General features: G+C 37.9%; 2 protein-coding genes across 3 annotated transcripts in view; one reads left to right on the top strand and one right to left on the bottom strand.

Annotated features, from left to right (window-relative positions):
* The window catches only part of DSC1 (desmocollin 1), a 357,596-nt gene that overhangs the window by 131,132 nt on the left and 210,569 nt on the right, over positions 1-15,895 (top strand). The gene's annotated exons all lie outside the window — the stretch shown is intronic.
* The window catches only part of DSG1 (desmoglein 1), a 39,265-nt gene continuing 32,685 nt past the window's right edge, over positions 9,316-15,895 (bottom strand). The window contains exon 16 of the mRNA XM_045458568.1: positions 9,316-14,094. Within this exon, the coding sequence (XP_045314524.1) occupies positions 13,048-14,094 (1,047 nt within the window). The 3' untranslated portion in view covers positions 9,316-13,047. The remainder of the gene's footprint in view (positions 14,095-15,895) is intronic.

Here is a 15,895-nt window from a genome sequence, read left to right as displayed (position 1 = left end):
TAGAGTGTATATGTCTGTAACAGACTTGCCATTGATTACAGTCTATGGCATTAAGTATAGATATGCTATTTTTTCTGTATACTAATATTTAATTTCTAGTGAGTCAGTCAATAAATATGGTTTTGTTTATTGCCTGTTCCTCTAGTTTATAGCATTTTGATTTGACAGTTTTTTACCTGTGTTTGAAATGCTATTCAATCTAATTATTTCTTATAAAAATTTTTTAAGTGTGTTTATTTATTTTTGAGAGAGAGAGAGCACAAGCAGGGGTGGGACAGAGAGAGAGAGGAGACACAGAATCTGAAGCTGGCTCCAGGCTCTGAGCTGTCTGCACAGAGTCCAACACGGGACTGAAACCCACAAACCGTGTGATCATGACATGAGCTGAAGTAGGATGCTCAACCCACTGAGCTACCCAAGCACCCTATTTAATTGGTTTCTAATTCTCGTTTTTAATTTTTTTAAATTTTTTAATGTTTTATTTATTTTTGAGAGAGAGAGAGAGGGAGAGAGAGGGAGAGAGAACACGAGTGGGAGAGGTGCAGAGAGAGAGGGAGACAGAATCCATGAAGCAGTCTCTAGGCTCTGAGCGGTCAGCACAGAGCCCAACGCGGGGCTCAAACCTGTGAACCACGAGATCATGACCTGAGCCGAAGTCAGATGCTCAGCTGACTGAGCCACCAAGATGCCCCCTTGTTTTGGTTTTAATGATTTTTAGAATACATTGTACATCTTTTGAAAAATCTGGCTCATTATCCTTACTTCATAAATAAGTGTTTTAGAAGGAGTGCTTTTAGGTCGTCAATAATAAGAGCAAAGAGAAATCCAGCCAGATAGGCACCCAAATTGGACCCATTAATTGCCTAACTTGAATTGAGTTCCCCATTTCACGCTTTACATCCAAACTTTCTAACCTCACATTATTTTCGCCTTTATACTGAAAGTAGATCAGCGGGCACCTGGGTGGCTCCACCAGTTAAGTGTCCAACTTTGGCTCAAGTCATGATCTCACAGTTCGTATGTTTGAGCCCTGCATCGGGCTCGTGTTGACAGCTCAGAGCCTGGAGCTTACTTCAGATTCTGTCTCTCTCTCTCTCTCTCTGTCCCTCCCCCACTTGCTCTCTGTCTCTCTCTGTCTCTCAAAAATGAATAAATGTTAAAAAAAAAAAAAAAGAAAGAAAGAAAGTAGATCAGTTTTCCTGGTGATTGATGCTCAGTCATCATCTTTGTAGAAGGTGATTTATGAAGTAAAATATTTATTAATTTTCACTGGGGAGAGTTTCCCATGGCAGGATAACTATAAAGCCCTCCACTTACTCTAGCAATCCAGGTACTAGCTCAAAAATGTTTATTGGGTGTGAATGGAAAGCAAAGGTGGATAGATATTGTGACATGCCTTTCCTCTAAGCTGCAGGGGTATCTAGTAAAATATTCTTTCTCCAGGAGAGAAAATGCCTTTATTTATTCTCTCAGAGAATAGCATGTGGAAAGGCCTGAACTTTTACATATATTTGATTTAATCTACCAGGTGATATATTTTAGAAAAAATGAGTAGTGAATGGATTGCATTTATTTATGTCTCCCACAAATAACTATTAAGTTCCTACTTGTTGGTTGGCCAGCCTCATAGAGTTCTGGGAGTAGTTTTCTACTGCCACCATGACCTTTGTCATATGAAGAAAAGTTCCGTTTCATTGTTTTAGGACTCTGTTTTCCAAATATTTTTCATTTAAAAAATGTTTGGTTATGTTTGAAAATAAACTACTTTTCTTTAGTTTACACTTTGATTCTCACTACCTCCTAGTAGGATCTAATTTTTTATATATCTTATCTTTTCCCAAAGCATATTTAAGATAATTGGTCAAAATATATTTTGCAATCTAACAAATTTAAACTGTATTGCCCCTCATTTTAAAGAGGAATCATCATGGCAAAGAATAATTTCAAAGGAGAAGTTCTATTGGGAATGGTGGTATTTGACAAGCAATATAATAGAATTGGGGGCTTGGTCAGGTCTTATATAGACCATCAGTGCAAGGATAGATTTTAGAAAAGTTGAGTAGTGAATGCATTGCATTTATGTATGTATTCAACAAATAATTATTGAGTTTCTGCTTGTTGCTGTGCTGACCTCTGTGTATCACACATTAATTCTTTTTTTTTTTTTATTTGGAACATATTTTTTTTCAATATATGAAGTTTATTGTCAAATTGGTTTCCATACAACATCCTGTGCTCATCCCAAAAGGTGCCCTCCTCAATACCCATCACACATTAATTCTAAATGTGTTATTTAATTTCTTCCATATCCAAATAGTGACCATACAGTTTTTGGCGTACCTTTTTAAATAAGCTAGGTGCAAGAACCTGTCTTAGAAACTGAGTGAGTTAACATCATGTTGCTGGAAATAAGCTATTAAAATGTTGGGCTGTGTATACAAAAAATGATGACTTTAATTGACTCATGACCCTTCTTTCTAGTAGTAAATAGACATCAAAACCAATTATCTATCAAGGTCACTCCTAAATTTGTAACAGTAAAGCTAAGTCATCTCTTATAGGAGAATGATTATATGTCTAAACACTTTACAGGGACAGGCATCTAATTAACATGAATCATATAATATCATAAAGGTATAAATTAACGCCAAGGGGGACTTGAAGACTTTCCTATTTTACACCACATGGTTTTGTCATCTATTTTATCAATATATTAATTTATGATCCATTCTTATTTACAGTGGAATGTGTAGGGAAGGCCTGTGAAATCAGAAAAATTTGAGGTTTCTTAGAGCATATCTCACCAGAGTGCTGCTGAGTATACCAGCGGTTGCAACAGATGCCATCGGTGCTCTCTCTCTATACTTTGCCCTTATATCTCAGTACCCACATGCCCAATTTCTAACTGCCAGCTATCGTATATTTTCGCCGATGTTATAGCCACTTTGCCCACTCATGCAGCAGGCACAGGTAGTCTCTAACTATGAACTGATGGTAGCTGTTGTCTAAATATACAATCTCCCTCATGTCTGAGATGGTTTAACTCTGCAGTGCATGCCCTACACCGACTTCCAACATTTTCCCCAGGAGAGCTGACCTTCAATTGCCCAGGGGTAACTGGCCTTTGTTAGCTATTTTCCCTTCTCTAGTTCATTTCCCAGTTACTAACCAGTAGGTCCTTTATATCCATCCCCTTCCTCCCTAGATTGCCCACAAGTCCTGTCTCTCAGCGTCTAATTCTAGGTAAACCCAATCTCAGATGTGATCAAAACAAATTGAGAAGCCCAGGTCAGTAATTTATCGAGTAGAAACGCATACAGTTTGAAAAAGATAGCTATTAATTTGAATACAGCAAGTATTTTCCACTGAAAAATATGACAAATTACATGCTGGCTCCAACCAGATATGACCTTTGACAAGGATTAGAGCCTGACATTTTGAGCAGTTGTGAGAAAGGTTTTGAGGTAAGGGCTCTTCCCCCTAGATTTTATTCAGTTTGTTTAATTTTATTTTATTTTAATTCCAGTATAATTAACATAGGTGTTATATTAGTTTCAGGCATTCAATATAGTGATTCAACAATTCTGTACATTACTCCGTGCTCATCATGATAAGTGTACTCTTATCACTCCTATTTCACCCATCCCCCACTTGCCTCCCTTCTGGCAACCACCAGTTTGTTTTCTATATTTAAGAGTCCGTTTTTGTTTGTTTGTCTCCTTTTTCTTTGTTTGTTTTGTTTCTTAAACTCCACATATGAGTGAAATTATGGTATTTGTCTTTCTCTGACTGACATTTCACGTAGCATTATACCCTCTAGATCCTTCTGTATTGTTGCAATTATGGCTTAGTAATATTCCATTATATATATATATATATATATTATATGATATAGCAATTAAATATATATTATATATATTTGAAAATTTGAATTTGAAAAGAGATGTATAGAATATATTGTATATATAATATATATTATATATAATATATATTATATATTTTTATATAATATATCTATATCTATATCCTTATCTATCTTTTCAAATTAGTGTTTTTATATTTTTTGGGTAAATACCCAGTAGTGCAATTACTGGATCATATAGTAATTCTATTTTCAATTTTTTGAGAAGCCTCCATACTGTTTTCCAGTGTGGTTGTACCAGTTTGCATTCCCACCAACAGTCCATGAAGGTTGCTTTTTCTCCACATCCTTCCAATGCTTGTTGTTTCTTGTGTTTTTGATTTTTGCTATTCTGATGGATATGAGGTAATATCTCATTGTGGTTTTCATTTTCATTTCCCTTACAATGAGTGATGTTAATCATCTTTTCATGTATCCGTGGACAACCTGTATGTCTTCTTTGGAGAAATGTCTGTTCATGTTTTTTGACCATTTTAAAATTGTGTTATTTGTGGGTTTTTTGGTATTGAGTTGCATAAATTATTTCTATATTTTGCATACTAATCCTTTATCAGATATGTTATTTGCAAATATCTTCTCCCATTTAGTAGATTGTCTTTTAGTTTTGTTGATTGTTTCCTTTGCTGTGCAGAAGCTTTTTATTTTGATGTAGTCCCAATAGTTTATTTTTGCTCTTGTTTCCCTGCCTCAGGAGACATATCTGGAAAAATGTTGCTACAGCCAATGTCAGAGAAATTACTGACTGCGTTCTCTTATGGAGTTGTATGGTTTCAGATCTCACATTTAGGTCTTTAATCCATTTTGAGTTTATTTTTGTGTATGGTGTAAGAGGTCCAGTCTCATTCTTTAGCATGGAGCTGTCCAGTTTTTCTAACACTTGTGTTGAAAAGATTGTCTTTTTTCCATGGCATATTCTTGCCTCCTTTATCAAAGTTTATTTGGCTATATAATTGTGAATTTATTTCTGGGCTCTCTGTTCCATTGATGTATGTGTCTGTTTTTGTGCCACTACAATACTGTTTGACTCCAGCTTGGTAGTATATCTTGAAATCTGGGATTATCATACCTCTGGTTTTGTTTTTCTTTTCAAGATCGCTTTGGCTATTCAGGATCTTTTGTGGTTCCGTACAACTTTGAGGATTATTTGTTCTAGTTCTGTGAAAAATACTGTTGGTTTTTTTTATAAGGAGATTTCTTTGTGTGGTGTGCTCTTCTCCCTACGTTTTTTATTTTTTTTCCAAAAATTTTTAACATTTATTTATTTTTGAGACAGAGAGAGACAGAGCATGAACAGGGGAGGGGCAGAGGGAGAGGGAGACACAGAATCGGAAGCAGGCTCCAGGCTCTGAGTCATCAGCCCAGAGCCTGACGCGGGGCTCGAACTCACGGACCGCGAGATCGTGACCTGAGCTGAAGTCGGACGCTCAACCGACTGAGCCACCCAAGCCCTCACCCTACGTTTTTTATAAGGATTAGCACATTAGGCACAGAACAGACAGATATATACTAAATTTCTCATAATTAAGTTTTGTTTGTAAAATTAGGGAAATAAGGGTCACTTAGAGTTTGTCTTATTTGAACTTAGTTACTAAGTACATGCCTGGCTCATTTTCAAACCTTTTGATGAATGTTATATCCCCACTTGTGTTTATTATGACTGAGTTTTTTCAAGACACTTTATAATGAGATTTGAATTTAATCTATTTCTCAAGGTCCTTTTTAAATTTCTTTTTGAATGTTGCTTTATTCAGCTGTCTAGGGTTTTCTTTTATTTTTGTCGCTCGTTTTGCTATCAAACTACAAGGTCCAACCAGGTAGCAGGAGTCCTTCATGAAGAGAGCTAGCTATAGGTTATCTTTTAAAAATAATGTTGTTTTTTTGTTTTTTGTTTTTTTTTTTGAGGAGTGCTCTGCCCAGGCTTTCCGATAGCTTTCTATTTCACTTGTGATTAAGTCAGAATTCTTACAATGGTCTGAAAGGTCAAAGTTAGTCTCATTCCTTGTTACTTCTCGGATTTCATTACTTAATGCTTTCCTTCTTTCATTCTCTGCAGTCACATGGGTCTCCTGTTCCTCCTTCAGTAACCCAAGCCTGTATCTACCTCAGAATTTTTGTAGTTTTATAGTTTCCTTTGCCTGAAATGTCCTGGACCCAGATAGCCACGTGATTTGTTCCCTAAGGTTCTTCAGGTGTCTACTCAGTAGGCATCTATTACTGCCATGTAGCACACTATATATTTTCTTGTTAATTGTTAGACCTCCTTCACCCCACTCCCTATCCTGAATGTAAGGTCAGGAAAAGGAACTTATCTGTTTTTTTCCCTGTCATATCAACGCTGCTTGGCACAAGTGTTAGGCATTCATTAATTATCTGTGGAATGAATGGATGAATGAATGAATGGTTTGGTCAAGGAGAATTTCTGGGAAAATGGTACTTAAATTGCTACCTAAAAGATCAAAGGATATAACCATATGAAAATAAAGAGGAAAATGTGCCGTACAGAGTGCATACCAATTGCAAAGCCCAAAGCATTTCCTTAATCCATTTCTTTTGCACCTTTTCCATTACAACTATCCTAGTCCAAAACACCATTATCTTTCCACCATCATCTTTCATACCAGGTCAGGTGGGTTCCTGTAGGCTATTCTAGGACATGCAATGGAAAGCCATTAAAATTCTTAAAATAAGGGATTGGCTTAATCTAACTTACATTTTATGAGGCCACATAGGCTCATCTGTAGAAAATTGTTTGAAGAAGGCCAGTATGGAAGTAGAGAGACTATTGAAGAGACAGTTCAAGTAGGGTGGGGCAGATGGGGTTGGAAGCTGTTAGATAGCTGGAGATATATTTTGGTTATAGAATCAGCCAAAGCCATTTGCACTTACCAATGGATAAAATGGAGGAGGGGGATATGAGGGAAGGGATGAAATCAAGGAGGAGTACTTAGTTTCTGTCTTGAGAAATGGATCAGTTGGGTCATATTTATTGGAATGGGGGATATTGGGAGAGTAAAAGTATGTTTAATTTTGAACATTTTAAAAGGGGCTTCGGGGTGCCTGGGTGGCTCAGTCAGTTAAGTGTCTGACTTTGGCTCAGGTCATGATCTCACGGTTCATGAGTTCCAGCCCCACTTTGGGCTCTGTGCTGATAGCTCAGAGCCTGGAGCCTGCTTCAGATTCTGTGTCTCCGTCTCTCTCTCTCTGTCCTTCCCCTTCTCATACTCTGTCTCTCTCTCTCTCTCTTTCAAAAGTAAATAAATATTTAAAAAAAATTTAAAAGGGGACTTGATGGGGTCTCATAGTGACATTGAAGAGTGTTAAGAGCAGAGGTCATGGGGCCAAACTTTAGGGAGAACATCATCATTTAATAGTTGGGTAGATGGGGAAGAAACAAAACAGAATAAGAGAGAGAGGCCAATGAAATGTAAGCTATATCCTTAAAGGATGGTATAAAAGCCAAGAAAGAAAAGTGTTTCAAGGAAGAGAGAATAGTTTTTTCAGATTCTTCCCAGAGGTTAAAAAAGACGAGGACAGAAAATTGGGCCATGTGTTTGGCAATCTATAGGTCTTGGACAAACTTGACAAGAGCCATTCTGGTGGGTTGATGGGATGGGGTTGACGTTTGATAAGACATGTGAAAGAAAAGAAGGCATGTGTACATGACTCTTAAGAAGTTTAGTGAAAACAAACAAAAAATAAGTCAGGGAAGGGTGCTAATGAAAATGATCAAAACAGAGAGAGAGAGGGAGAGAGAGAGAGATGATTTCAAAAAAGGGACTATTAGGGAAGGAGCAAAGTCCTTGAGCACAAGTGGGGGATTGTCTTTTTATATAAATAGGACACTAACTCCATTGTAATAAGGCAGGGGGGAAAGAGTCCAAGTACAGGTGGATGTGTAGGCCTGGTGAACAATAGGATTAGGTCATCAACTAAGAATGAGGAGGAAAGAAGAGGTGTGGAAGTTTTGAGGACAGAGAAGGTATGGAGTAGTAATCTAGTATAATGAGATGGGAAGGAAGCAGGTAGGATTGTAGAGAAGCATTTGATATTAATCTGAGATTTGAGATTGAGTATTAAAAATGAAAAAAAAAAGTCAGTTTACTTGAATCACTTGTTTAGCTGTTTGTGTGAGGACAGAGATGGAGGGTGAAAGATTTGGGATATGAAAGGGGAGAGCAGGGCAAGGAGTTTGAAGGCATTCCCCAAGAGGCAGTGTGGTTGAACTCATGAAGTTTGATTACACAACGAGGAACATGGGGTGGCAGATAGGGGAAAGTAGGAGGAGTCAAAACATGGCCGCTTTGATTGAAGTGGAGGAATTGCACAATCAGAACACTTCAGCACATAAGCTGGAAGAGTCAGGAGGAAGTGGTCAGAGGCTGTGAAGGCTGGAACAGGCATCCACAGAAGTGCCCTGCTCGGTTATGACAAGGCTGCATGTGGCTAAAGTGGGATGGGGAAAATGGGGGTCTAAGAACTGAGAATTTCAGGTGTTGGGTGTCATCCAGGTGGTCGCTTAAGTCACTGTGAATCCTCACAGGAGTTGGAAAGTTTACAGCAGACTGTGGGCCAGAATATGAGTCTTCAGAAAAAGCGAGGATATTGTTGGGCGTTCCGTGAATGACACAAGCGGAAGAGAGGGAGAGGAACACAAGCAGATCATACGAGTCTGAAAAGGGTAAGGTTTCATGTAAGATGAAGGTGATAGTGTTCTGAAAGTGGCATTAGGTGGGGGCAAAAAGTACTCCCAATAAAGATGGAAGGGCATGATTTTAAAGGCAAAGAAGAAAATCCATTTTAAAAGAAATATAATGCTAGTGTAAGCAAAAATAAAAATTAGAGTATGAAAGAAAGAAAGAATAGTATGAAGATGCCAAAAGTATCAGAAGGAAGTTTAAAAGGCCAACTATTGAGGCGCCTGGGTGGCGCAGTCGGTTAAGCATCCGACTTCAGCCAGGTCACGATCTCGCGGTCCGTGAGTTCGAGCCCCGCGTCGGGCTCTGGGCTGATGGCTCAGAGCCTGGAGCCTGTTTCCGATTCTGTGTCTCCCTCTCTCTCTGCCCCTCCCCCGTTCATGCTCTGTCTCTCTCTGTCCCAAAAATAAATAAACGTTGAAAAAAAAATAAAAGGCCAACTATTTATCACTTAATGTATTTGTGCAAGGCAGCTCAAGCCTGTGCTCTGATCTGCTGAAAAGCACTCTGGAGAGGAGGCTCCTTAGTAAACACAGAAGAAAAAAAAGAGCTAGAAAATGGAAAAGGAAAATAAGTTTTAAAGTGTGAAAATAAAATATTTTTTCCCTCATATGGGCTGAAAGTAGTCATTAGACTTGATAACCTCTAATTATTCCTTACAGTCTCAACCTCCCCACCTATACAATTCAGAAAAGATCATGGAGGCATACCAATCATTTTATTGCTGTAAATATGTCTTTGGAAATTACAAACCGACTTGTAATAGCCAACGGAGGACCAAGCAAGGAACTAGCACCAAAATAAACCAAGAACTTTTATATTGAAACCTGAAAGCACCTTGTTTTCAACATCACCAAAGATGAATATTAGAGTTTAAAAATACTTGTAAAATAGCAAAAGAAAAATAAGTTAGACTAGGTACAGCTTGATGATAAAGTGTTTAGTAATTCAAATATAATCAAATGGAAGGAATATAGACAAACAGTAGAATATTCCTTGTTTTAAAATTCTTTGATGGATAATAGGTTGATACATTCATGCGTTTGTCCTAACATAAATTGAACAATCTAGAACTGGAAGGCGGATTCTATTTAATGGGGGCCAGTAATCTCTGTGGACTGTGTACTGCAGTGCAAAGTGAAGTAAGTCTTAAAAATACCAGAAATCTTACAAAAGGTTGCAATTTATTAAATGGGCATGGGAAAACGTGGCTAATACTTCTAAAAGTTTGTTTTGGGTTTCGAGTGTCTTTCTTATACAGCCATGGCTATTTTAGCCAATGATTATAAAACCTTTACCCAAGTCAAAGGGTATCATATGTGTTATACCCTGGTTGACATTCAGAGGTTGGTATAAATTCAGAAATTAATTGGGTATGTAACTAAAAACATCCAGTTGGGAGTGTGAATATGTACGTTTTGGAGCTATATAGTTAAAATTCTGTCAAGGAACTACATTGAGTGGAGATTATAAGGCTAAAAATGATATGCAAATGTAGAATAGATGTCCAGATGAAGGCCTAAAAGTCTCCCCAAATAGATAATTTTTCCGTAAATTTTTGGTGTGTATACAATTACATCAGGTAATATACATAGAAGCTAATAATATATAGCAGATAACTGGGATTCAGTGTCAAAATTAGCTAAAGATGGAGTTTCGGTTGATATTAAATTATAAAGTATTTATGATCCAATAATTTTTGACCCTAAGTACCACCTCTTTAGAAAGTCAGATGTTTTATAAACATTAAACACACTGTTTTCAAATTATATACACATAATCTCTAAATTGCTGTTTCTTCCTTTTCTCTTTTGTTGAGAGCATGTTGATCTGGTATTCAGCTTGCAGTATAGATTTGAATTATAACGATTCACTTATAAAATAACTTCCATATCTTAGGTCTGTAGAATGACCTATGGTCCATGAGTTAGAGTAAAGCATGTACAGAGTAGAACTAATTTCTCCCCCAAGGTTCTTTATTGAAAAAATGACGTGCCTTTAAATGATTGTTAGAATGGTATCTTTAAAAAGATAATTTTAAGACTTAAGAATGAAGAGTTAGAACATCAGTGTGTAATCCTGAAAAAAATTTATTTGAAAGTGGCTTCCTAGAAAGATCGACAACTAATACTGTCATTTTTTTATATCTCCTATGGTTTTATGTAACTAATGGATCTTAATAACAACAGTTATTAAAGATGGTCAATCTAGCATTCGTTAGACAACCTAAAAAACTTTCTTGGAAGATATCAGGAATCTTTAAAAACACTTCTGATGATATGTCAAATCAAATTCTTTTTTATTGATTCTTTTTTTATTAATTAACTAATAACTAACTAGTAATTATTTTCCTTCAAACTCCTGGACCCAGCTTATCTCAATAAATGCCTTTTGACTTTATTTCTGGAAAGATTCCATCATTAATGGAAGACCCCCCAAATGGGAGAAAGAAATAAAAGAAGAGTCCCTGTGAATGACTTTATTTACACCTCTGTATTTGGGCATGCTACACATTATCAACATTTCACATAGTCTACATATGGAATAGGATGTATCTTTTGGCTTTGAAAGTATTGACACCATCTGCTATAACACTGAGAAAAATAGCTCTAATAAAATAGTTCACTCCCTTGCCCCCTTTGACAAGTGTTGGAAGTTGAGTGACTGTTCTTTGATCTTGTAATACCCTGGGAAATTTGGGTCATTGGTGGGAATGATCCTTAAAAAATTTTGTCATGTCAGGTTTCACTTTAGTGAGCTCACATTAACACTGAATTTAGAAAAGAGAAAAAAATTCCTCTAACTTGCTACAGTAAATTTACCCCTGTCTAAGAATGCTTTGATTCTATTTAGAGATTTTTAAACCAGGTAATACTATATAGCAAACACGTAGAAATGACATACCATAAATAATACATTATTAAATTTTGAAGCTAGAAAAATATATCATACTGCATAATTTGGGAACTACCTATAAACTGGAGCATATATCAACCAAGAGCTTATTGACGAATCAAATCAGGGATATAACATTTACTCTAGTGAGAACATTTAGTTAGGGAGTGAGATAGACTAACGAAATGGGGTGGTTGAGAACAATTTCATTTGTATTAACACAATATCATCAACTCTGTTAAAAGTTTTTAATTGACCCCTTCAAAATAGCAGCAGAGGGTTATTTAAAAAAGTAAATTAAAACTATTAGTGGTGTTACTTTTACGCAACAATTCTAACTTTTCCCATTAAACATTTTACATGTTCTAAAAACTTCTTTTAGATCCCCTTAAAAAAATTTCCCCCAAAGCTTAACCATACTGCAGGCTTTTTTTTTTTTTTCCACAGCTCAGTTTAAGTAAATTATTTTAACTTAGGAGATGTATAATAAAGAGCTGATGTGGATGAGTAACACTTATAAAACACACATCTGAAAATACAATGTGGTTTCCATCTGCTTCCTTGGAAGGCAATTTACCACTAAGGATGACAACCATGTCAGGTGTTACTTGCTTTGGTCGGAGAAGTACACTCGGCAAGTTTTCCGTTATTAGGTCAGCCACAGTTATAAGAAAGAGTGCGATATCCTACAACCTCACCAGCATGCAATATTTGTAAATCTTGCACCTTCCACTAAACACAAACTAGAGTCAGAAAACTTGTCTCCATGGGAATTTCAGCTGAAGCCCCATCTCAAGATTCAGGTTTAGACATTGCCAGTTTTCCCCAAACGAATCTTACCCGGTTGCCTTACGGAAGTAAGGTTTCTCTTACGGAAATTTCCTCCCAGGAAACGTTTCCTAATATGAGGTTTATTTTATCTAGTGCAGTTATTAAGCTTGGCGGCTTGTGAATTTGGTCGTGTAGTCAGACTTTTTTCTTTAACGGTTAATCATGGTCTGAATGTATGGTTGGATTCTTATTTCTGTTATCTGTGAAACTGACAGGGTGCCTGGCATGTATTTCAAATTCTTCCTACATACATGAGCACATATTGCATGTTTAGTCCTTTTTCAATATTGCCTGAGCTACATGGCAAGTCAAAACAGGGCAAGGAGAATTGTGCCAATTGCCGTCTTAAGGCCAGTGCTTTGCGTGACTCAGCTTAATTTATTCCATGTGCTGGAGATACATGACAGCCCACACAGAAGCAAAGAAGACCCTACAGGCCATACAGGCACAAAGAAGATGCTGTCTCAAGTTTTAGTTCACTGTCGCGATCCCATTAGTATTAATGTAAGAAAAAAGTTTACAAATGCTCAGGAGAGCTCTTGCCCAGCAGCACTGTTTCCATCTATTTTCCCCATTGTGGTTTCTCACTTTGCTCCATGGCTTCTTAGCACCTAGTTGTGCATCACAAATCACATCGTTAGTTTTTTGGTGGTGGGAACTGGATCTGAATCACCATTACTGAGAACAAGTGTGCTGGGATCCTGGCTACTTCGTATATTGTACTGTACTGTATTTTGTGATTCGACTTCGGGCTGTACTAGGGGAGGCAGATCCAAGGGTCTGGCTAAAGTGATGGTCAGAGGAGCTCCTCATGTGGCCAATGGTGGCTGTCCCCCCCATGCTGCTACCCAGGCCCCCACCTCCTCCCAGGCTGCTCTGCCCAATGCCACTGCCACTTACTCCAGCTGCACTGCCAACCAGGCCACTGCCTCCACTTATCCCAGCGGGGCCACTGATTCCGCTTATGCCAGAGCCGGAAACAACCCTCTCTGTCACAATCACATTTTGGGCATTTGATAACTCAGGGTGTATACTTAGATTGCCCATCATGCCAGAAACCGGTCGGATGACTCTTTCTGTCACTACCACATTTGATGACTCTCTAGGATCAGGCATGGTCAAAGAGGTGGGTAGACTTGAACTTGGTGCTATTACCCTTTCTGTCACTATAACATTTGACCCATCTCTCAAGTCAGGCATCTCTAACATTCCATGCAGATCAGTGCCAGAGATTGGGCCAACCACCCTCTCGGTCACCACTACGTTTGCTGCATGTCGGTTATCATGAACATGGACAGAGGGCTTCAGAGTGCCAGAGGTGGTGTAAGATTCTGTCACAGTGACATTACCATAGCCCAGAGGATCAGGAATAGGCATAGGATGCTGTACACCAGGTCCTGAGGGGTAGGTGCTCTCAGAGATGACAGTTGTAGTGCCGAAATGTGGGGAGATGGGTGGGTGTCCACCAATGACGGGCTCTGTTCCCTGCTGAGGGCAGATCGGTTCGGTGCTCTCAGGTGGCCAAGACGGATCAGGGTCTGGATATGGTTCAGCTTCTTTTCCCAGGCTGATATCTGCCAGCTTCTTAAATTTAGGCCCCAGTGTGTCCAAAAAGCTATCGTCCACGTCTTCTCCGATGAAGCTACAACAGCCCACGGAGCCAGCAGGGGAACCTACACCTTCAATATCATATATGAGCAAACAGTCATTGGACGGGCGTCCTTCATCTTCATCTGCATAAGCATATGCTTTCTGGATTTGCAGAGAGAAGAGAAAATGAAATTACGGATACATATTTAGCAATAATAGAAATCTTTATCCCTTTTTTTCTTCCAGGGCACTACCCAAAGAAGAATATATAAAACAAAATTCCAAGATGTTTTAAAAATCATTATATAATTGCTTGAAAGAATTTGGTTAGAAATTATTTTAGCTGTTATTCTGATAATACATTTCGACTTTTAAAATCATCGTAGGTGCACTTTAGATACAAAAGCACAAGTAAAATATCGCATAAATTGTTTTGTAACCAAGTTAGAAGAAGGTACTTAAAAGTCCTGAACTTGAAGTACACCAATCTTTTCCCTTGGTTTGTAGAAAAGAAGGTAGTTCATAGTTGTTTCAGGGTCATCCAGGACTGTGCTTTCCTTCCTTAGTGGAGTGAATTTGGAGGTTCAGTGAAGATTTATTTGAATGTGGCTTTTTCAGCAAAACAACAGGAACATTTGACTCTGGCTCCATGCCATTTGGGGATTTAAAACTGAAGGTTTTTAGAAATCAGATCTCCTTCAATTCAAAGTGAAAGCCCACAGACATGTGCACCTTTATTTCATTTTTTATCGTTTGTAATATTGGATTGCAAACTTTCAGGTTAAGTATCAGAAATACTTTTCTTAGCAAACCAAATCGTTGTGCCATTTCATTCAAAAATATTTTTTAGTCCTTACCATTTGCCAGACCCTCTATTAGGAACTTGGCAATACAGCAGTGAACAAAAACACTTGAAGTCTCTCTCTCATTAGACTTACCTTGTACTAGGATGAGACAGACAACATATAAGGTATTTATCAGGAGGTGGTAAGTGCAGGGCCAAGGGATAGAGTGACAGAATAGCCAAGGGCAGCATCTCAGAAAATGATATTTGATCAGAGGTTAGAATAAAGCAGTGGGGATAAATAAAGCACACAGTGTGTCCTGGGCGGGAGGAGTGGTAAGATGCACAAGTTTTGAGGCAGAAATATACTTTTCATGAAAATAACATTCATTTGTAGGGACATGGATAGGAAGTATTCCTGTGGGTTTCAACAACAGTTCTCTTATTATTATCTACTGCTATTTGAAAGGCTTTATCAGTGTTTTCTTTCAAGATATCAGCCACCCTCTAAGCCAATAGGAGAGTTAAAGAAAATATTTTAGGCCAGGATGTAGAAGGATGTAAATCTATCAGAGATAAGACAGTTTCAGAGATAGGAAATCCCTGAAAGTTTAAGTAGTTACAGACAGTCTCTACCTGGGGATGGCAAAAGTAATTCCTGCTTGTTCTTAGAATGTTTTGGAAGTGTCTGTGGCTCTTGAACTCACACTTACTGAACGTTTACTATGTGCCTGGAACTGAGTTAGGTACTGGTAACATGATGTAGAGAACATATGGACAGGGCACTAAAAACCATGTAGACATATAAACATATTTTACCAATATAAATGGTATATTCTATAAGGTGTATACACAGAGCACTACAGAAACGTAGATAAAGAAACATCAATTTTGTTTTAGACGTGAGGGTTAACAGTAAATGCTTCAGAGAGGCAGTGTTATTTGAGTTGAGTCTTAAAAGATGAGTATGAGATAATGGATAAAATCATCCCAGGAGGGGCACAGCATAGGCGAAGGCATGGAGGGGAATAGACCAGTGTGAATGAGGCAAAGACATGTGGTATGTGGGATTGGTGGTAAGGAGTAATTGGAGATGAGGGAAGGGGTCAATTTATGAATAATCTTAATTGTCATGTTAAGGAGTTTGGACTTCATGCCTTGGACAAATAGAGCTGGGAG

This window comes from Leopardus geoffroyi, chromosome D3, assembly GCF_018350155.1.
Source record: "Leopardus geoffroyi isolate Oge1 chromosome D3, O.geoffroyi_Oge1_pat1.0, whole genome shotgun sequence".
Lineage (NCBI taxonomy): Eukaryota > Metazoa > Chordata > Mammalia > Carnivora > Felidae > Leopardus > Leopardus geoffroyi.
The sequence above is the reverse complement of the archived record's forward strand: the minus strand, read 5'-3'. Positions and strand labels throughout refer to the sequence as shown.